Genomic DNA, 24,550 nt, shown 5'->3' on the forward strand with positions numbered 1-24,550 from the left:
TAATGTGCCAATACCAATGAAAACAGTAACAATATTTGCTAGAAACACTTTTGCTAATAGAAGTATATTGCAAAAATGCTTATATTTCAAACTGAAATGCACCTATGCACATTTCAATTTTGACCTTTCTATAACTTTAAAATCATTCTGTTCAGGATCAACCAGGATTGACAATCCCTGATTTTGTACAATTGATTGAGTGAGAGCAGGGGCGTTGCTGCATAAGAAATTGCTTGCTCAATGATAACTGCGGGCAACAGATGCTGGTTGCTCGCCTCGATGCCGGGTGGAAAAGGTTACCGGGCGGAAAAGGTTACCAGCGGGAACCATGTCTGTCCGGTGATTGATAAATGGTGGCTTAAATGTCATATTTTATTTTTCTTCTATAGACTTCTTTAATCTTCTTATAGAATTTAATTGCACTATCATTTTACTTCTAAGTTAATTTTATGAAAGAAAGAAAAAAATAAATATATATATATATATATATGTGTGTGTGTGTGTGTATGTAAAGATAGATATATGTGTGTGTGTATATATATATATATATATATATATATATATATATATATATATATATATATATATATATATATATATATAAATATGTGTGTGTGTGTATATATATATATATATGTATATATATATATATATATATATATATATAAAAACATTTTTTTTCCATACAGGTGGATTCATTACTTTATAAAACCCCTCCCACCTCACCAGAGGTGGTTGAAGAATGAAGATGTGCATTTGATTCCTCAGAGAGGGATGATCTCAGATCAATTTGGGGCCCGTTTCCCCTCAGAGTACAAGTTGCTTGTTGGAGAGATGTATTTGGAGTATTGGAAGTGTCATATATTTCACCACCAGGGATTTAGTCACAAGCCTTGCCATGGGGGTCGCAAGGACTTGTCCTTTGCCTCTGCCTGTTGGTTCGTTGATATACTCCTATTCCAGTTCCTCTGCTCTTATGTTTCAGCACTGGTCTTGGCTTCCTACTGGTTTCCTCCAGTAATAGATTGCCTTTTGGTAAGTACTATATGTATTTCTAATGGTAGTGAAAGTCCACAAAATCCTATTCTTACAAATGGGAATTACATCACCTGGCAAAGGCACCAATCAAAGCATTCAACTGTCTCTCCTACTTCCCCTTCTCTCTCAGTAGTTCTTTGCCTCGTCTAGGAGGTAGGCAGAGATGAAGAAGTGCTCTGCGAAATTAATGTTTTCTAGAAGAGAGGGTTAAAGGGACAGTCTAGTCAAAATAAACGTTCATGATTCAGATAGAGCATGTCATTTTAAACAACTTTCCAATTTACTTTTATCACCAATTTTGCTTTGTTCTCTTAGTATTCTTTGTTGAAAGCTAAACCTAGGAAGGCTCATATGCTAATTTCTTAGACCTTGAAGACCGCCTCATATATGAATGCATTTTGACAGTTTTCACCACTAGAGGGCATTAGTTCATGTGTGTCATATAGATAACATTGCACTCATGTACGTGGAGTTACCTAGGAGCTAGCACTGACTGGCTAAAATGCATGTCTGTCAAAAAAGCTTAAATAAGGGGGCAGTTTGCAGATGCGTAGATACAAGGTAATCACAGAGGTAAAAAGTATATTAATATAACTGGGATGGTTATGCAAAACTAGAGACTGAGTAATACAGGGATTATCTATCTTTTAAAACAATACAAATTCTGGTGTAGACTGTCCCTTTAAGGGAGTTACTGCTGATTTTCCTGTAAAGCTCTCAGTAGCATTTACTTTATCAACAGCCCTGAGGTGTCGTAGGGAAGTTCCCTAGCCTCCCTCTGTATATTAAGATTGTTTACTCACCCAGCTGTCCTTATACTGTTAGTAAATTACAAGCTGGTTTCTGTCTTGGTAAATAAGCTATTAGCATTTTATGTATTCTTATTTTGTCTGGTTGAGGGCCATCTGGGGGTCTCAAAAGTCATAAGCAGTTTGGTTTCCTCAGGTGGTGAGGTTACCCTGTTGATGTTATAAAACATGCAATATTCAGGGCTCTTCAGAGTTGGCCTCTTTTGAAACCTGGATTTTTTTTTTTTCAGTTTCAGATTAGACTATGTTACATCTGTAGTTTATGTCAATCATAGTGGGGTACTTACATTTCTCTAGTTATTAAGATAATATCTATACCTTTCCTGGGCAGAAGTTTATTGCTGTCTGAATTCTGCTGATCATGTTCCAGGACTGTATAACTGGAAAGCATTTTTTTCTCAGTCTTCAGTTCTTCCATTTGGAAGAGTGGTCTCTTCATTTGATAATGTTCTATCAGATAATAGATCTTTGTAGTCTTCCAGAGATAGTTCTGATGATCTTTGAACTGTGTTTGTGGATGCTCTGGTAGTTCAATGGTGATTCTTGCTAGCCTATATTTCTGTCCACCTCTTATTCCATGGTAATTGCCAAGATTTAGCAGGAAGAGATTTGGTGATTCTGTTTTTCTCCAGCTTGTTCCTGCAGTATTTGGTATGCAGATATGGTTCTGTTATCCAGTCTCTCTCCTTGGCTGCTTCTTTTGCATCCAGACCTTCTCTTTTAAGATGCTTATTTCTATCCAGAATCTAGTTCTCTTGGCTGGCTCTTGGCTGATGGCATGTAAATAGAATCAGAAATCCTTTGGACTATTTGGTCAGTTTTGAGTTTCTTATACAGGCATGTAAGTCTGTGACTAGGGGAATTGTTATTTAACCCTTTAAGGACACAGCTTTCAGTTTGATCAATTGTTTTATGACGGAAAAATTCCGTCATATGTCCTTAAGAGGTTAAAGGTCTTGTATTAACAGATTTCTTGATATTTTTACAAGATGGTTTGGATAAGGGTTTATTATCAAGTTCTTTAGAAGGGTCATTTTTCTGTCCTTTTTAGTTATGTTCCGTAAAAAGATTGCTAATGCTTTTGACATTCAAGGTTTAGTCCTAGTTTGGCTTAGAATTAAGCCTGTTATTATTTAATTGTTCCTCCTTGTAAACTTTATTTTATCTTAAAGATTTTGCAGGTTCCTCCTTTTAGGCATATGCATCGGATGGATAATAAACTTCTTTCTTGAAGTCTTGTTTCATTTAGCTATTTATTCTCTAAGAAGAGTTTCTACTCTTTATTTTGTTCCTCCTTATCTTATTTTTCTTAAGGATAAGGTTATGTTTTCTGACCATTTAAGTTGGAACATTATTGTTTCTTCTTTATTATTCAGAGTGGTTTCTTCATATTTTGGATTGTTACAACTTCATAGTGTTCTTTTGACACCACTTAGGTTTTCAGTTAAACTTTTAGTTTGTTGGTTTTAGGAAGTTCAGAGAGTTTCAGATGATTCTTTGGCTTCTTGGGTGAAGTTTTTGATTCCAATAGTTTTCTTGGAGGCAGGTCAGCCTTCTCTTAGATGGCTTTCTGCTCATTTTTTTTCAGACAAGTTGCCACTTTTTAGCATGTTTATCAGTGGACCAATTTTGCTAGTCAGCTGTTTGGTCTTTTTTGCATATTCTTTCTGCCATTTAATGTTCTTGCTTTTTCTGAGGCAGCCTTTGTTAGGGTGTCTTTCAGGCAGTTATCTCAGGTTGATTTGTTTTTGTCTATTGGTTATTTTTATTTCCTTTTTTAGGCTCTATTTTGGTTGTGGATTTAGTTTCTCAGTGAATAGATGTTTCTTAGACCCCAACCTTTTCTGTTTTTAATTTTGGACTCCACAGCTTGGGTATTAGTTTCCAGGAGTAATGGATCATGGACTCTCACCACCTGTATGAAATAAAACATAATTTATGCTTAACTGATAAATTCATTTCTTTCATGGTGGTGAGAGTCCACGAGACCCCACTCTTTTCTGCATTTTCTTTGTGTTACCTTTTTTGCGCACATATTTTTCCCCTGCTTCTATTTTATTCGCTCTTATTACTTTTCCTTCCTCTTAGTGCTCGAATATATGTTAGAATGAGGTACTGGTGAGGTGGGATAGGTTTTATAGAGTTCTTACGGTTTGGGCATCTTTGGCTCCTCCTAGTGTTGGGGAATAATAATTCCCAGGAGTAATGGGTCGTGCACTCTCACCACCATGAAATAAATGAATTTATCAGGTAAGCATAAATGATGTTTTCTTTTACATAGGTGGTACAGATAGATAGATAGATAGATAGATAGATAGAATATTTAATTGTTTTGGTTTTGGGAATATTTAGCTGAATCACCATCAAGTTAGGTAGTTTCAAATATTTATCGATATATAATATAGAAACATTTGAGTATTTGGAAGCATTGACATTAAATTGTATCTCCTCCCGTTTTACACACAGGTTTTTAATTCTAATAAAATATTTTCCAGTCTTTTCTAGCCTTAGTGAATTTACTGTCGTCCTACCCAGCTGTTTATGAACTAATAGGCAAGCATGAATTACCTTCAAAGGATGAATATTCCCTACGTGAAGTTCCCACTTCTTTTGATGTAAGTCCTTCTTCTAACATATCTCAAAATTCAGTGATGCTTATTTTGTATATAAATTTAAAAAAGCCCTAGGATGCATTTAGGATATGTCCACCCTCCCTCCCACTATTCAATTTAGTACTTGAACTGTTAGCAGTGAAACTTAGTAATCCCCTTCTAACAATTAAAGGAACATTAAACACAATTTTTCTTTCTTTCATTATTCAGATAGAGAATACAATTTTAAACATCATTCACATTTACTTCTATTTAATTTGCTTTATTCTTTAGAGGATATCAAAAGTAGAAAGCCAATTAGATAACAGAAATAAATTAGAAAGTTGTTTGAAATTGCATGTTCTTTCTAAATCATGAAATAAAAAATTTGGGTTTCATGTCCCTTTAAACCTGGAAATTAAAACATTAAAGGGATAGTAAACACCAAAAATGTTATGGTTTAAAAAGATAGATAATCCGTTTATTTAATATTACCCAGTTTTGCATAACCAACACTGTTTTAGAAATATACTTTTTACCTCTGTAATTAACTTGTATCTAAGCTTATGCTGACTGCCTCCTTATCTCTGATTTTTTGACAGACTTGCATTTCAGGAAATTAGCGCTGACTCTTAAATAACTCCACCTGCATGACCACAATGTTATTTATGTGAAACACATGCACTAACACCCTCTAGCTGTGAAAACCTGTAAAATGCATTCAGATAAGAGTCAGCCTTTAAGGGATTAGAAATTAGCATATGAACATATTTAGGTTTATCTTTCAACTAAGAATGCCAAGAGAACAAAGCAAATTTGATGATAAAAGTAAATTATAAAGTTGTTCAAAATTTCCTGCCCTATCTGAATCATGAAAGTTTAATTTGGACTTTACTATCCCTTTAAGTAGGGTCTGTATGCAGATGACCACCTCCTATTTGTTTCTCAACCCAAACTATATACAAATAGAGTAATTAGTTTAACTGAGGAATATGGTTCTCTGTCAGGATATAAAACAAATGTTTCTAAGTCTGAAATATAATGGCTTAAGAAAATGTAAGGAAGCAAAATACTCCCATTTGAAGAGGTTAATTAATTCACTTATTATGGTATAATAATTAAATCAAATCCTAGAACTTGTAATAAATTAGATTATAGATGATTTAATGGGATTAAATTATATATTTTTTTAAAACTGGATAGATTTTCCTTTTTTTGGTTGTAGTGAGAGGTTATTTAGTTAATGTCAATACTACCACGTTTATATCTTATGCAAGTGATCCCTTTTTATTAACCTCTTAAGACATTACAAATATTAAATTTTTTAAGGATATTTCTGTGGAAAATAAATAAACCAATACCAGCTTTAAATAAATAATTTAAGAACTATTTCATTATAGCTGTTCAAATAGCCTAGAGAAGAGTATTTGTGTCAGTAAAAGCAAACTATAGAATACTGAGATACTTACCATAGAAGGGTAATCCTCAGTTTCTGGCTGGAAATATGAATAGAACCATTAATAAATGAAAACAGAATAGTTAACTACTGTAAGTAAAATAATTAATTTTACAATCAAATCAACAATATATTTTAATAATTTACAATTATTATTTGTGTTCTCAATGAAACATCAATGGACTTATATACGACTATAATATTACCTAAGCCTAGGTTCTGGGATCAGATAACTAATTAAACAACAGTTCAAAAACAAATTTTCTTTATCTTCAATATATGAAGCGTTGATAGAAGCTGAAATACATATAAATATAAATAGTGAGATCATATATATAAATATATTGTGGAGGAGATTATAATAAAGAGTGTTAAAATGGTGAATAAAAATATATTGAACATGAATTTAAAGGGACAGTCAAGTCCCAAAAAAACTTTCATTATTTAAATAGGGAATGTAATTTTAAACAGCTTTCCAATTTACTTTTATCACCAATTTTGCTTTGTTCTTTTGGTATACTTAGTTGAAAACTAAACCTAGGAGGTTCATATGCTAATTTATTAGACATTGAAGACTGCCTCTAATCTGAATGCATTTTGACCACTAGAGGGCATTAGTTCATGTGTTCATATAGATAACATTGAACTCATGCACGTGAAGTTACCCTGGAGTGAGCACTAATTGGCTAAAATGCAAGTCTGTCAAAAGAACTGAAATAAGGGTACAGTTTGCAGAGGCTTAGAAACAAGGTAATCACAGAGGTAAAAATTGTATTTATATAACAGTGTTGGTTATGCAAAACTGGGGACTGGGTAATAAATGGAAAATCTTTCTTTTTAAACAACAAAAATTCTGGTGTTGACTGTCACTTTAAGGGAAACTCAAATACAGATACTTAATTGAGATATAAAATGGAAAAACTAAATTAATATTTGTCCTAAGTGTTCATTAATGAAACCACGTTTAATCCATCTTTTATGGGATTAACCAAAAATAAATCAATTTTATATTGTATTTAAGACAATTACATTTCAGATTTTCTCTTATTGATATTCTATTTATTTATCCCAGAATATGGAGTTTAATTAATTGTTTATAGTTTGTTATTAACAAGGAAACAAGGTTTTTTTGAAGACTTGGATTGTAAAACAATTAAAAAATGCTATAGAAAAATAATAGTTAAAGAATATGATAAATATATAGATAGAATAGGTTTATAAAATGTTGGCATGTATATTTATTCAAGTTTGGTTGTAATTTTATACAGCAATTTGAAGTATTTAAGTAAAAAATTGAATGCTCTGTTTTAAAACTTAAAAAATAATAATACTGGAAAGTGTTTAGACTGGTTTGTAAACTAAATTTGTAATTGTCTTATTTACTTTGATTTTAATAAAGGGATTAATAAAGATTATTATTATTAAAAGAGAAAACAAACTAGGATATGGGACAGAGGTTGAGTATAGTACAAATTTTGCAGTACATGGATTTGTCCAAAATATTATTTTCCATCTTAATGGGAGGAGAGTCCACAGCTTCATTCATTTTTTGTGGGAATTAAGAACCTGGCCACCAGGAGGAGGCAAAAACACCACAGCCAAAGGCTTAAATACCTCCCCTACTTCCCTCATCCCCCAGTCATTCTTTGCCTTTCATCACAGGAGGTTAGCAGAGAAGTGTCGGAAGGTTCGGAGTAGTCTCCTGTGTAGGGTAGTACTCTTCTGAATGGGACTGGAGTTTTAAGTAGTCCTGTCAGCCTCTCAGTGAGAGCTTGGATGAAAAATAGAGTCCGCAGATGCAGGGAGAGTCTTCTTGCAAACCCATCCCAACTCAGATTAACAGCTCCATAAGCAATCAGTGTTGATGAGTTTCGCTGCCTGCTTTTCTGCACTCAAGTCCATGTCAGGAGCGATGCAATTACCCTGTCACACTTGAAAGGCTGTGTTCCTGTTCCACGGCATAGATTCTGGTAAGATCGTTTTATTTATACACATTTGATAATGCAAGAAGACAGGGTCACAGTGTGTCTCCTTTTATCTGTATAGAATCAAGGGTTAATATCCTCGGAAAGGGGATTATTGAACGGCAGGATTTATGCATAATATTCTTTATTGTATTTCATGCTGCCACATGTGTGAGATGAGGCTCAGTCAATGTGTGAACAGTCAGGTTTCCTTAGAGAGATATTGACGCAGCATTTTTGGGGTGTTTTCTTGTTAGTGCAGGGGCGGTCCTGCATGGCACTCCATGTGACCAGGTGTGTCCTCTTTAACTTCCTCTTTCTTGACCAGCGGTTGCAGGAGACAAAGTGTTTTCTCTGTGGTCTGGGTCATAGGAGGTGGTGAGTGCCCCAGCCATTGGGGTATAAAGGTGCCATTTAATTTCTATCTAGTCCGTAATAAAAGCGCAATACCATGGAAGACTCTGATATGTTAGAGGGTACTCCCTCTTTAACCAAATCTAATTCCTGTGTTTATTGTGAGGAGGTTCCGGTGGATCCGCCTGCTCAATTATGGTCCACATGCTTTGATAATATTGCAATATCTAAAAAGAATAAGATATTTAGTACAACTGAACCGTCAACCTCTGAGGGTTCTCTGTCCCGCGAGGTGTGTTCCCTACATTCATCTCCGATTACACATGCAGGGCACTACTCATCCTCCCATGGGAGGGGCCCTTTGGCCCCAGATTTAGCTGAGCGGTTACAAACAGTGGTTTCTGCGGCCTTCAATGCCTTACCGTGCCCTGCTAAGCGCAAGCGAAAGGTGAAACATAGCTATCCATCCCAGGGGTCATCTACTCCGTTGGATGTCTGTGATAGATATCAGCTGATGAAGACAACTTTGACTCTTCGGAAGACGCTCTTTCTGGGTCGGAATCGGCGACATTTAGACTTCCGGCTGCAGAGGAGCCAGACTTTAAGTTTAAGATGGAGCATTTGCGCTTTCTGTTGAAAGAGGTGCTTGCTACGTTAGAGGTTCCAGAACCAAAACTACCAAAGGAATCTTCTATCCCTAAGCTAGATAGGGTTTAGGAGGACAACAAATAGAACAAATGGAAGAAACTTGGCTCGTCCTTTTCTCCCTCTACGTCTTTTAAAAAACTGTTCCCCATTCCGGACTCTCAGCTTGAGCTGTGGGGGGCCATCCCTAAGGTGGATGGTGCTATCTCCATGCTTGCTAAGAGCACAACTATCCCGCTCGAAGATAGCTTTTCGTTCAAGGAGCCCATGGATAAATAAAAATTGGAGTACATGTTGAGAAAGATGTTTCAGCTCTTGGGGTTCGTTTTTCAACTGGCAGCGGCGGTTGCTGTTGGGGCTGGGGCTGCTACCTACTGGTGTGACGCTCTATAAGCTATGGTTGAGGTGGAGACTCCCCTGAAGGAGATACAGGAATGAATTAAGGCCTTAAGCGTAGCTAATTCATTCATCTGTGATGCAAATATGCAGATTATTCGCCTGAATGCCAAGACATCAGGTTTTTCTGTTCTAGCCCGTAGGGCTCTGTGGTTAAAGTTGTGGTCTGCTGACATGACTTTCAAGTCTAGATTACTTTTCCTCCCTTTTCAGGGGAAAGTTCTTTTTGGTCCGGGCCTGGACTCTATTATATCTACAGTCACGGGAGGCAAGGGTTCTTTCCTACCGCAAGATAAGAAGAATACATCTAAGGGGTCTACTTTTCGTCCCTTTCATTCGAACAAGTCCCAACCCCAGCAACCTGCCGCGAGAACCGAGCATTCCAAGGGATCTTGGAAACCAACCTTGGAACAAAGCCAAGCAAAGCAAGAAGCCCGCAGAGACAAAATCGGCATGAAAGGGCGGCCCCCGATCCGTCTATGTATCACATAGGGGGCAGACTATCTTTTTTTTTCCTCCTGTGAAACCTATCATCAAGACCAGAGAAGAGAGATGCCTTTCTAGAGTGAGTAAGGGATCTCTCCTTTCTTGGGGTAATCGTACCAGTACCTCTGGCAGAAAGAGGTCTGGGGTATTAGTCAAACCTTTTTTTGTTCCCAAAGACGGAGGGCACGTTTCGTTCGATTCTAGATCTAAAGTGCCTAAACAAGTTTCTGTTGGACTCATCGTTCAAGATGGAGACGATCAGGTCAATTCTGACCCTAGTTCAAGATTTCATGACTACAATAGATTTAAAGGATGCTTACCTTAATGTGCCAATCCACAGGGATCACTTCAGGTTCCTAAGATTTGGATTTCTGGAACAACACTTCCAGTTTGTTGCCCTACCTTTAGGTGTGGTGACTGCCCTAAAAGTCTTTAGAAGGTTCTGAGAGCACAGCTCGTGGTGGCGAGAGCCAGAGGTGTTGCAGTGGCACCTTTATCTGGATGACATCCTGGTCCAGGCTCCGTCCTACAGTCTTGCAGAGGACCATTCAAGGGCTCTTCTTCTTCTCCTTTGATCCCATGGATGGAAGATAAATATAGGAAAGAGTTCCCTGGTTCCCAGCAACAGAGTGGAATTCCTGATCATGATAATAGATTCCATATCTATGAAGATCAGAGATGTTGCAAGATTGCGTCCAGCTGTCTTGCCTTTCAGACCTCCTTGAGGCCATCATTGGCCGGGTGTATGGAGGTGATTGGGCTCATGGTTTCCAGCATAGATGTCATTCTTTTCGCCAGGTTCAATCTTAGACCTCTTCAGTTGTGCATGTTGAGACAATGAAACGGTAATCACTCAGACTTATCTCAACAGATATCTTTTGACAACCGAGCGAGGGAATCCCTCTCTTGGTAGATCTGCCCGGGCCAACTGTCCCAAGGGACATCCTTCTAGAGACCATCCTGGGAGATTGTGACCACGGACGCAAGTCTGTCAGGATGGGGAGCTGTTTGGGGTGCCAGGAAGGCACAGGACAGGTGGACTCAAGAGGAGTCGCTCCTCCCGATCAATATTCTGGAACTTTGAGCGATCTTCAACGCTCTGAGAGCTTGGCGCCTTCTGGGGTTGTCCCGATCCATCAGATTCCAGTCTGACAACATTACCTCGGTGTCATACATCAACCATCAGTGGGGAACGATAAGCTCCCTAGCCACGAGGGAAGTATCTCGGATTCTGGAGTGGGCGGAGACCCACAACTGTTCCCTATCCGCAATCCACATTCCGGGTGTGGACAATTGGGAAGCATATTTTCTCAGCAGACATTCGTTTCATCTTGGGGAATTGTCTCTCCATCCCAAGGTGTTTGTGGGATCTGCATCAGATGGCGTCCAGACTCAACTTCAAGCTATCCAGATATGGGTTGCGGTCCTGGAATCCCCATGCAGAGCTGATAGATGCCTTAGTGGTGCCTAGGGAGCTGAACCTAGTCTACATATTTCCACCGTTACCACTTCTACCTCGAGTAGTGGCCGGCATCAAGCAGGAGCAAGCTTCGGCTATTCTAATTGCTCTGTCGTGGTGGCGGAGGATGTGGTTTGCGGATCTGGTGGGGCTGTCATTGTCTCCTCCATGACCTTGTCGCAGAGATATGCTGGTTTAGGGTCCTTTTCTACATCAAAATCTCGATTCTCATAGGCTCACTGCTTGGAGATTGAACCCTTAGTCCTATCCAAGAGAGGTTTTTCTGAGATAGTGATTGATACTCTTATTCAAGCCAGGAAAATGGTCACTCGTTGCATCTATCATAAGGTGTGGAGGACCTACTTGTCCTGGTGTGAGGAACGTGGGTATCCCTGGCATAAGGTTAGGGTATCCAGGATCCTGTCCTTCGTCCGGGATGGGTTGGAGAAGGGACTTGCCACCAGTTCCTTAAAGGGACAGATTTCGGCTTTATCTGTACTGTTACACAAGAAGCTTGCAGAGCTTCCTGATATTCAGTCCTTTGTTCCGGCTCTGTCTAGGATCAGGCCTATCTTTAGGAATTCTGCTCCCCCTTGGAGCTTAAACTTGGTACTTAAGATTTTTCAGAGGGCTCTGTTTGAGCCTATGCATTCACTTCACATTAAAATTATTTCCTGAAAGGTTTTATTCCTATTGGCTATTGTATCGGCACGCAGAGTTTCTAAGTTGGCGGCTTTGCAGTGTGAGCCTGCTTACCTGTTTTTTCATGCAGATAAGGCTGTTCTTCGCACTGGGTTGGGATTTCTTCCCAAGGATGTGTTGAATTGTAACATCAATCAGGAGATAGTAGTTCCTTCCTTGTGTCTTAACCCTTCTTCTTTAAAAGAAAGTTTACTTCATAATTTGGATGTGGTTCGAGCCTTGAAGTTCTATCTTCAGGCCACGAAAGAATTCAGACAGACCTTGTCTTTATTTGTGGCGTATTCGGGGAAGCGCTGGGGGCAGAGGGCCTCTTCCACTTCCCTATCGTTTTGGTTGAGGAGCATTATTCGCTTGGCCTATGAGACAGTGGGACATAAGCCTCCTTAGAGGATTACGGCTCACTCAATTAGGGCTGTGGCTTCTTCATGGGCCTTTAAGAATGAGGCCTCTATGCAGTAGATTTGTAAGGCGGCTACTTGGTCTTCCTTACATACTTTGGCAAAATTTTTCAAATTTGATGTCTTTGCTTTGGCAGAAGCGGCGTTTGGGAGAAAGGTTTTGCAGGCTGTGGTGCCTTCAGTTTAGGGTCCACCTCCTTTTTGCCCTCCCGTTTTTTTCATTCAGTGTCCTATAGAGTTTGGGTATTTGTTTCCCACAAGTAATGAATGAAGCCGTGGACTCTCCTCCCATTAAAGTGACAGTGTACCCTAATTTTCATATAACTGCATGTAATAGACACTACTATAAAGAATAAGAGGCACAGATACTGATATAAAAATCCAGTACAAAACTGTTTAAAAACATACTTAGAAGCTCTCAGTTTAGTTCTGTTGAAAAGGTAGCTGGAAAGCCCACTGCAAGGGGGAAATAAGACACCCCCTTCGTTTGCATATGAAAAGACCCTTTACACAAACAGGAGCAAGCTGGAGTAGGTAGCTGACAGTATTCTCATAAAACGTTGGGGCTTGGTTAGAAGACTGAAAATCAGAGCAATGTTATTTAAAAATAAGCAAAACTATACATTTTTTTAAAAAAAAAAAAAACTTTATGGGCTATATAAATAGATCATCTACAAAACATGTATGCAAAGAAAAAATGAGTGTATAATGTCCCTTTAAGATGGAAAACATAGACACCCAACCGAGAGACTTTGTCCCATAAGAAACAGCAACACAATCGGGACATAAAACACATTCAGGAACACCTGGTGTCCCACACTCTTATAGATACCTGGCAGGCCTTAAATGGAACTACAAACGACACTACCTATTATTCTGCTGCGCATAAATCTTATACAAGAATTGATTATATCTATACCAGCCAAATCTTTCACCTGATCCTACTATCCTATGAGATTCACCCCGGCGTGTGGTCTGACCACTCTATACTGACGTTAGCATTAGATGGGGTACAAGATCATAAACGGGAAAAATCGTGGTCCTATGACCCGCAATACTTTAAGCAGCCCCTAGCACAGGACCATATCCTAAAATATCTTAAAGAATACTGGGACATAAATGTAGATACCACCTCCAAACATTTATATACATGGGCGGCTCATAAAGCATATCTAAGGGGAATGTTAATGCAAGGGAAAGCGGCACATATCAGACAACTTCGAAAACAGATATCTTCACTCCACCAAGAGATAGCCACTTTAGAGAAGTCACACAGACTTACACATAATGAGACTTCTTTGAGAACCTTACAGACAAAAAGAACCACATTAGCTAACTTACTGACTACCAATGCAACTAAAACACTACATAAACTAAAAGTACAATATTTCATATTTGCCAATAAACCAGACAGATATCTGGTGCATAAATTACAGGAGAGAAATAGGGTCATGGCTATTCCCTCTTTACAGTTAGCTAATGGAGATACAACAGCATCTCCTCAGGAGATAGTAGATGAGTTTGCAAGATACTATGGCCAACTTTATGATGGACACAAAACTGAACACTCACCAGCCATTGAAAAAGACACACATAACTTTTTAATTGATGCACAGCTCTCAGTTATCTCAGACGAAGATAAAAATATCTTAAATGCCCCCGTATCTCAATAGAGGTTATATAGGTTATAAAAGAATTGAAAGTGGGAAAGGCAGCAGGACCAGACAGCTTCCCGGGAGATTATTATAAGTTATTTCGTACAACACTGTTGGCTCATCTCACAAAATTTTGTAATAATTTCTTAGAGGGCCGGGAAATACCACAGGAATTACTAGGGGCTAAAATTGTGGTCATTCCTAAAGCAGGGAAAAATCCCAAACTTTGCGCCAGTTATCGCCCTATATCGCTCATAAACCAGGATATAAAGATATTCACCAAAATATTGGCCAATCGCTTAAAAACTATATTACCCTCACTTATTCATCCGGGCCAGGTGGGTTTTGTAGCAAATAGAGAGGCCCCGGATAACATAAGAAGAATGATAAATATCATAGAACATCTGGGAAGAGAGGAAACGCCTTCTCTGCTCCTATCTTTGGATGCAGAGAAGGCGTTTGATAGAGTAGATTGGGGCTACATGTTGATGGTACTGCGGCATATGGGGTTTGATGGTCCCTTTATTAAAGCAATCCAAGCAATTTATTCTAGCCCCACTGCACAGGTAGTATCGGCAGGATATAGGTCTAGGCCTTTTCCCATAAGGAATGGGACAAGACAGGGGTTTCCTCTGTCTTCCCTGATATTTGCTCTCTGCATAGAGCCCCTAGCAGCTAGAATAAGACTGTCTCCAGACATTACAGGCGCCACAATAGTTAACCATAAGTACAAGCTCACCCTCTTTGCGGATGATATTTTGGTTACAGTTACGAAACCCCTGTTGTCTCTCCCGAATTTATACAACCTTCTCGATAAATTTTCACAGATATCGGGATATAAAATCAATCTTGAGAAATGTGAGGCATTACCAATAGCTTTACACCCTCATACAAAGAAAACCATAGAGCTTAATTTTGAGTTTAAATGGGTGAAACACTCACTTAGATACCTGGGGATCCAGCTGTCAGCTCAATATCACCAACTATATAAATATAATTACACGCCGTTATTTAAAACTATAAGAAAAGACCTCCAGAGTTGGAAGAGACATTCCTTTTCTTGGTATGGCCGACTTTCCACAGTCAAAATTAATGTTTTCCCACGTTTACTTTACCTATTCCGCACACTGCCTATACCAATTCCGATTCTGGATCTATCTACACTTCAAAAGGAACTAATAGCCTATGTTAGGGGTAGCAAAAAAGCAAGAATCCCTTCAGTGGTTTTGACACAACATAAAACTTTAGGGGGGTGGGTGTCCCAAACCTAATTGACTACTACAAGGCAGCCAGAATTTCACAAACAATTCTAATGGGGAGGAGACTAGAGGACATTATCTGGCCCAAAATAGAAGCAGGGATAGAGGGACTACCACATGCAGACGACGTGTTATGGAATGACCAAACAAACAATACACATATATTTAGATCACCAATTTATGCATCCACCAAACAAATAAAAAAATGGATAGCAGACTACCACAACATGCTACCTCCGAGATCAGTGATGATTCTACTCAGGAAAATTATGCCTCAAGAGCTTCATACCTCTATAGATAAATGGGCCAATAAAGGGCTGTATAGGGTGGCGGACGTCTTACTTAATAACACACTGATAACCTACACTCAGATTCAAGATAAACTGACCCCGATGAAGATAAGGTGGTTTCAATATCTACAGTTGTCCACCTCCATTTGTGAATACATGGGCAGTGCTAGGGCCTCTTCCCCCACAACACTGGAAAGTATATACTCACAAACCTCTAGACCTAAACATACAATCTCTATACTATATATTGCTATACAGAAAGACCACAATGCCCCTAAAACAACTCTGATGCGCAGGTGGGAAAATGACATTAATGTTACTTATGATAGACATACATGGGAGCATATATTTAGCTCCATGGGAAGAGGGTTGATCAGTGCAGATTTACGTGAAAATACCCTCAAGATTGCATTTCGCTGGTATCTAACACTAAATGTTACCTCTCATATGTCACAGGCGGCATCCAATCTATGCTACAGGGGATGTGGGAATATAGGCACTTTTAGACATATGTGGTGGGACTGTGATGGAGTAAAACAGATATGTCATTCCCTTTCCACTTTACTTAGCTCGATCCTAGGGGAAGGGATAGAGCTTGATATTTCTCAAGCTTTATTACACACAGGTTTTAAAAAAATATAATAAAGAAATTAATGCCTTTATTAGAATTTTATGCACGACCACAAGAATAGCAATAGCATACCACTGGAAAACGGGGGTACCAACATGGATGGAGCTGAGGAATAAAATAAATAACATGTTTAGAATGTACGAGTCTGCCTCATGGATCATGAATACCAGAGAGTCATTTGAGAAGGTGTGGTTCTATTGGGTCCTGAATAACTCCACTACCACTTAACCACTATATAGTGTGGAGGCTTGATTTGGGTGTTGGATCGATAGAAAACATATATACAATAGCAGCGGTGTGTTGGCTCGAGAGGAACTAAGTAGCTTCTACAGAATAATTTCTAAATGCTTCTTTCTTTTGTAAAATGAGATACATGATAGTGTTGCATATTACTTTGATGTGAGTACAAAACCTGTTCTCCCCCCCCCCTACTACTTTTTAAGTTTATTTTTATTTTTTTTTATCTTTTTTTGTCTTTATCTCTTTGATTTATACATATGTGTCCAATCCTGCCCATATGTTATTTAATTTTAACCTTCTATGAAACCTCAGGGCAACTTCCTTCCCTTTCCCATTCCTTCTTTTTATTTTTTTTGTCTTTCCCTTTTTCTACGTTATATTGAGAGGCATTCATATGAACATGTGATACATGCTACCCCCCACTTACTGGGGATTTGATGTACTTGCCTTATGTAACAGTTCACTTGTTGTTATATTCATGTTGGAAAAAACTTAATAAAAATATTTAAACATAAGATGGAAAACATAAATTATGCTTACCTGATAATTTCATTTCCATCTGTGGGAGGAGAGTCCATGGCTCCCGCACCTTTCTCTGGTGGGCGAACCTAAATGTATTTTTGTTCTTCTGGCACCGTTTATACCCTGATATTTCTCCTACTGTTTCTTGTTCCCTTGGCAGAATGACTGGGGGATGAGGGAAGTGGGGGAGGTATTTAAGCCTTTGACTGGGGTTTCTTTGCCTCCTCCTGGTTGCCAGGTTCTTATTTCCTACAAGTAATGAATGAAGCCGTGGACTCTCCTCCCACAGATGGAAATGAAATTATCAGGTAATCATAATTTATGTTTTTATATAAAAAAGTAAATTTAATTTATATGAAGCTTAGATTTATAAATGTTGTACACACTGTACATTTAGAATCATTGCATCATAACAATATAATTAATATTGACCATATATGTAAAAATTAAAAAAATGTTATTATATGCATCTCATAGAAAAAAAAAATATGAATGCGCTTTTCTAATAAAAGGACCAGAAAATCGAAATTACACTTAGGAGCCAGGGGTAAAATTCTGACAGCCAGTGGCTTCCTGGTTCCTGGGTTTGTCATTTTAAGACAGAATTCACTTTGATTATCAAATTCTCTAACAGAAAAAGGGTTGTTGCCGTATTAGTCCCACAAACAATGTTCCTTTAGTAGATTGTGATACCTTTTAATGGACCAACATCAAGGTTTTTTTTTATTTCATAAGCTTTCAAGATCTCGCAGATCTCTTGTACATTTGAAGAAGAAACCTTGGAGGCATTTAAAGCTTATGAAATAAACAAATATTTTGTCAGTCTATTAAAAGGTATCACAGTCTACTAAAGGAACTATGTTATCTTGTTATCCTTTGTTTAAAAGCATATGTACAGATCCTGACCAGCAACACTACACAACTTGGAGCTAGCTAGCAGCGATGGTTATAGAACTTTTCTAGAGTATTTGGGGGTCTAACAAAGGTTGTGAAGACAGACCACACATACTGTATGAAGCCCTTTGTAGCTCAACGGAGGTGCTACACATGCGTTTGGATGTGCTTTGCTAGCTGGTGATTGGTGACTACACACAGTTGCATCTTGTAATTGGATCACTAGATGTGTTCAAAGCGGGTGCTCTGTGCTCTTAACCTCCTTATTTCTTCAATATATAGCTAGAGTATCAATTAATAAATTACTGTTTCTTTATTCTTTCCCAATTAAAACAATCATAGGAAGTTTTTCTTTGTAGTTGTAATTAGAGCTATCAGATACTACCTGGAAGCCACTAAGGGCATCAGGTAAATTTAATGTATAGTCCCAAAGCAAATCAGAAAGTGTTTAAAGCTGGTTGTACTGGACTTCTCGGTGTTTTAGTAGAGGATGAAACCACATCATTTTAAAAGGGAATGTGTATTTATCTAGAGTTAAGGCTTCTTACTTGGACAAAGTATATTGAAACCTCAGTTAAGCTGTTTTGCAAGGTTGTCACTTGGTCTTCCTTACATGCTGTAACTAAATTATATTGTATATTTAAAGGGACATTAAACTGCTGTACACAACTGCAAAAGAATACTAACTACTCAACGTGTTATGTAATCCGGTTCCTACATCTCTTTTCTTTTCCGGCGTCGGGTTGAAAGATAAATAAAAATCCCAGAACTACAAATAACAGTTAATAGGAATGAGGTAGGTCAGGCACAGCAGCAAATTGGTAGCTCAGAACTTCGAGAAATAAGGGGCAAGGCAAAGGATTAAACCACATAGCAAAACAGGAGACAGCAGGAGAAAGCTGAACCAAATTCAGAGCACCAAGGGGTTAAATAATATAGAAAGTTACAAGGCAGAGCAGGGTTCAGCAGCAACTTGATAGTTCAATCTTCCTGAGTACAGAAGAGTAGTCACTTAGGCGGAGCAGGGTTCAGCAGCAGGTAGACACCTACACTACTGAAATAGACCACCCAGTAGTACACACATTGCAACCTATGCTTGGGCACAGAGAATAGTAGGAGGTTACCTTAAATAGGCACAGGCTGGTGCCAAGGAGGGTGCATGCTGAGAGAACCGGAGCGGCATTTGCGGCACACGGTAATGACGTCACCTCTCTCCGCACAACAACCTCATATGGCCATGACAATGAGGAGTAGAGGCAGCAGAACAAGGGAGCAGAGGTGGTGGTATAAAATTTTCAAATCAGTTAAGCTATTAAAACCAGTTTTTAATAGCTTAAAGGTGCCAAGTACTAAAGCTCTGCCTCTTCATACTGGGCACCACCATCTTGGAGCTCAGGTAGTCTCACAATCTGTGACAGAAGCAGTTTGCATTTACATATGAATGAGGTTGACAACTTTTTGACAACTGCTTCAGGTTTGGGTGCATGATACAGAGGAGGAGCTGTATGTTTTTGTTGTGGCTGTATTGCTCTATATTATTGTTGAGTGCTTTTTGTAAAATATATTTTGTAACTGTAAAACTGAGTACAAAATGCAAAAATGTAAAGCTCACATGATGTATCATACACACTAACTCCACGCAAATGATACAGCTGTAAAAAAAGTGGCAAATATTGCTAATTTGTGAGTCTGCACAGGATGTGAGAATACCTGAACTCCAAAATGGCGGTGCCCAGTGTGAAGAGGCAGAGCTTCAGTATCTGGCACCTTTAAGCTATTAAAACAGGAAAACTGATTTGAAAAGAGCTGCTGGAACAGGATGAAATGTAATAACATATTGAGTAGTTACTATTCTTTTGGAGTTGTGCACAGCTGTTTAATTGCCCTTTAAGGAGAAAGGTCTAGTAGATTGATATTTTAGATCTCACAAGTTCTAATATCTGTCTGCAAGCTCATCATGGCAGTGGGAAAACAAGATTTATTTCTTAAGACACAGTGAGTCCACGGATCAGCAATTACTGTTGGGAATATCACCCCTGGCCAGCTGGAGGAGGCAAAGAGCACCACAGCAAAGCTGTTAAGTATCAATTTCCTTCCCACAACCCCCAGTCATTCTCTTGTGCCTTCAGTTCAAGGAGAAGGTGAAGTTATAGGTGTGTGTGTGTAAGACTTTTCTATCAAGATTTTTTTTGTTTTGAAGCCAGGGCAGGAATGCTCTGATCTTCCATCACAATTTGGTTATAACTGTACTCCACGTTAGTCTCTTCAGCAAGGGCTGTTGTAGCTTTAAAGCAGTTAGGAACTTGTGGGGTGGGCCTCATTGCGTTTTCCTAACAGATTGCTGCCCTGTCTCAGAATGCCAGAGTAGTCATACTCTGTCTATTTTTTTTAATCCTAGGTCTCTGTGAGGAGTGGCTTCCTCTCATACCAGGTGGACTGTCCCCCTGCCAGACAGTCAGGAATGCAGGTAAGTGCCATTTTTATTCTATGAACCCTTATGACACTTTAATGCATATCTGCACTTAGGGGGTTAATCCTGAGGATCAGGGTTGTTTTTCCCGGAAGGGGAAGGGTACTGTGTGGCGGTAGTGTAAGGGAATATAAGAAAATGTATATATTTTTTTATTGGTGGCTCAGAGTGAACTGCTCACTTATGCAGTTGTTTTTATGCATAGGCTGTTAGTAATGGCTTATATTTGCGGCTGGATGATTCCTTGACGTTTTTTCCCGGCGGGGCCATTAAGGTAGTGTCTTCCACTCACTGCGTGCCGTTTTACATTGGCGCCATTTTGTTGAGGGAAGTAAGTCGCCCTGTCAGTTTGGATAGCTTCCGCATCTATTGCATCTGTTGCATCACAGTTTTCAATCCATGTCGGAACGAGCCGGTAGGCACCTCAGCATAACGCTGAGGTATAGAGGTGCTGTAAATAAACGTTATTTATGTTAATATAATTTCTGTGTTGGACACGTTCATCCTTAAAATAAACAGGGAATAAATATACTGAGATTTTAAGTACATTTTTTAAAGGGACAGTAACACTTTTTTTTTTTTTTTTAATCAGAGTTTTGACAAAGAAAGTTGGGTATATTTTTTTGTGCAAAATGGACCTAGAGTCTAATCCTTCTAGTCTGTGCAAGCTCTGTTTGGATGCCCAAGTAGAGCCACCTTTACCTTTTTGCAGTTCTTGTATAGATAGAACTCTGTTATATAAGGACAAACCTTTTGATTCTTAGCCACCATTCCCTCAGGATGAGGCCGTCCAGGTGTTATCACAGTCTCTCCCTAATTTGACCCAATCTGCAGCAACATCACATGCAGTGCCCTGCGGTTCATCACAATCTCCAGATGGAGTATTTTTAAAGGCTGAGATTGCTGCCCAGGTATCTGAGGCACTAGCACCCATCCCCATGCTGCAGGGGAAGCATAAGAGGAACTTTATAAAATCAGACAAGGTATCAGATCCTGTTCAGGCTGACCGGACTCCTCCTTCGCATAGTGTGGATAGTGTAATTGCTTCATCTGATGCTGAAGTAGTTTCCTTCAGATTCAAGCTTGAGCACCTCCGTGTCTTATTAAAGGAGGTTTTAGCTACCTTGTCAATCCTAAAAAGTCTAGTAAATTGAATATATACTTTGATGTCCCCTGGTCTGGGGAGGCATTTCCAGTGCCAGACCATGCCACAGAGATTATCACCCGGGAATGGGAGAGACCAGGAATTCAAAAAACAACAAATAATCCAAGAGCGCCAACTAGAGGCAAAGGAAGATTCTAACAAATAAATCAATGATAATCAGACATTTATTTAACATATAATTAATAGCATGGATCCATGTAACATATATACTAAAATACAATTGTAGATAATAACATGCAAATGAAAAATATTAAAAACAATATTAAAAAACAATATTAAAAAACAAATAATGTCACCAATTACGGAGATAAACAAAATGTGAGTCACATGAAATGATCTCTAGAAGAAGGATAAAAAGTCCAATAAATGAGTTATATAATTCCCTTGACCTTTAAAATATATATTTTAAAGGTCAAGTGAAAAAATCCAGTGAAGAAATCCAGTGAAAAAATCAGATGAAAAAAGTGAAAATAAACTGATGGTTCAATGAGAAAATCTATGTGAAAAAGTTATGTGAAAAAATTGGTATAAAAAAATTGTATGTATATGTGAAAAAGATAAAAATAAAAAGTAAAAGCGGGGGACCCCCAAAAAAGTGAATATAAAAATAATATAAAATGAAAAATTGTAAATAGTGTTAAAAATAAGTGTGTGTGAAAAAGGTGTTTCACACACACTTATTTTTAACACTATTTACAATTTCTCTAGTTAAGTGTATCCAGTCCACGGATCATCCATTACTTGTGGCATATTCTCCTTCCCAACAGGAAGTTGCAAGAGGATCACCCACAGCAGAGCTGACATATAGCTCCTCCCCTCACTGCCATATCCAGTTATTCTCTTGCAACTCTCAACAAAGATGGACGTAGTAAGAGGAGAGTGGTGTATTATAGTTAGTTTTTTAACTTCAATCAAAAGTTTGTTATTTTTAAATGGTACCGGAGTGTACTGTTTGATCTCAGGCAGCATTAGAAGAAGAATCTGCCTGTGATTTCTATGATCTTAGCAGAAGTAACTAAGATCCACTGCCGTTCTCACATATTCTGAGGAGTGAGGTAACTTCAGAGGAGGAATGGCGTGCAGGTTTTCCTGCAATAAGGTATGTGCAGTTAACATATTTCTAGGGATGGAATTTGCTAGAAAAATGCTGCTGATACCGGATTAATGTAAGTTAAGCCTTAAATGCAGTGATAGCTACTGGTATCAGGCTTATTAACAGAGATACATACTCTTATAAAAGTGCAATATAAATCGTTTGCTGGCATGTTTAATCGTTGTTATATATGCTTGGTGATAAAACTTATTGGGGCCTATTTTTTTTCCACATGGCTGGCTTGATTTCTGCCTAGAAACAGTTTCCTGAGGCTTTCCACTGTTGTAATATGAGTGGGAAGGGCCTATTTTAGTGCTTTTCTGTGCAGATAAAAATACTGACAGAGACATTCTGAAGGGCTCAAAAGGCTTCAAAGTCGTGTTTGAGGAGGGTAACAACCACAGTAGACTGTGGCAGTTGTTGTGACTGTTTAAAAAACGTTTTTGTCATTTATTATTCCGTTTTTGTTATTAAGGGGTTAATCATCCATTTGCAAGTGGGTGCAATGCTCTGCTGACTTGTTACATACACTGTAAAAGTTTGTTAGTGTAACTGCCTTTTTTCACTGTTATTTCAAATTTTGTCAAAATTAGTTTCTCTTAAAGGCACAGTAACGTTTTTTTATATTGCTTGTTAACTTGCTTTAAAGTGTTTTCCAAGCTTGCTAGTCTCATTGCTAGTCTGTACAAACATGTCTGAAACAGAGGATACTTGTTCATTATGTTTAAAAGCCATGGTGGAGCCCCATAGGAGAATGTGTACTAAATGTATTGATTTCACCTTAAACAGTAAAGATCAGTCTTTATCTATAAAAGAATTGTCACCAGAGGGGTCTGTCGAGGGGGTAGTTATGCCGACTAACTCTCCCCACGTGTCGGACCCTTCGCCTCCTGCTCAAGGGACACACGCTAATATGGCGCCAAGTACATCAGGGACGCCCGTAGCGATTACTTTGCAGGACATTCCTGCAATCATGAATAATACCCTGTCAGAGGTATTATCCAGATTGCCTGAATTGAGAGGCAAGCGCAATAGCTCTGGGGTTAGACGAGATACAGAGCGCGTAGATGCTGTAAGAGTCATGTCTGATACTGCGTCACAATATGCAGAACCTGAGGACGGAGAGCTTCAGTCTGTGGGTGATGTCTCTGAATCGGGGAGACCTGATTCAGAGATTTCTAATTTTAAATTTAAGCTTGAGAACCTCTGTGTATTGCTTGGGGAGGTATTAGCTGCTCTGAATGACTGTGACACAATTGCAGTGTCAGAGAAATTGTGTAGGCTGGATAAATACTATGCCGTGCCGGTGAGTACTGATGTTTTTCCAATACCTAAAAGGCTTACAGAAATTATTAGTAAGGAGTGGGATAGGCCCGGTGTGCCCTTTTCCCCACCTTTAGAAAAATGTTTCCAATAGATGCCACTACACCGGACTTATGACAGACTGTCCCTAAGGTGGAGGGAGCAGTTTCTACTTTAGCAAAGCGTACCACTATCCCGGTTGAGGACAGTTGTGCTTTTTCAGATCCAATGGATAAAAAATTAGAGGGTTACCTTAAGAAAATGTTTATTCAACAAGGTTTTATTTTACAGCCCCTTGCATGCATTGTGCCTGTCACTGCTGCGGCGGCATTCTGGTTTGAGGCCCTGGAAGAGGCCATCCATACAGCTCCATTGACTGAAATTGTTGACAAGCTTAGAACTCTTAAGCTAGCTAAATCATTTGTTTCTGATGCCATTGTTCATTTGACTAAACTAACGGCTAAGAATTCCAGATTCGCCATCCAGGCGCGTAGGGTGCTATGGCTCAAATCCTGGTCAGCTGATGTGACTTCAAAGTCTAAATTACTCAACATTCCTTTCAAGGGGCAGACCTTATTCGGGCCTGGTTTGAAAGAAATTATTGCTGACATTACTGGAGGTAAGGGTCATACCCTTCCTCAGGACAGGGCCAAATCAAAGGCCAAACAGTCTAATTTTCGTGCCTTTCGAAATTTCAAGGCAAGTGCAGCATCAACTTCCTCTGCTTCAAA

General features: G+C 38.7%; 1 protein-coding gene across 1 annotated transcript in view; it reads left to right on the top strand.

Moving 5' to 3' along the window:
- The window catches only part of TBC1D32 (TBC1 domain family member 32), a 695,824-nt gene that overhangs the window by 409,187 nt on the left and 262,087 nt on the right, over positions 1-24,550 (top strand). Inside the window, exon 22 of the mRNA XM_053710787.1 lies at positions 4,343-4,462. Within this exon, the coding sequence (XP_053566762.1) occupies positions 4,343-4,462 (120 nt within the window). The remainder of the gene's footprint in view (positions 1-4,342; positions 4,463-24,550) is intronic.

The sequence above is a fragment of the Bombina bombina genome, chromosome 4, assembly GCF_027579735.1.
Source record: "Bombina bombina isolate aBomBom1 chromosome 4, aBomBom1.pri, whole genome shotgun sequence".
In the NCBI taxonomy this organism is placed as follows: Eukaryota; Metazoa; Chordata; class Amphibia; order Anura; family Bombinatoridae; genus Bombina; species Bombina bombina.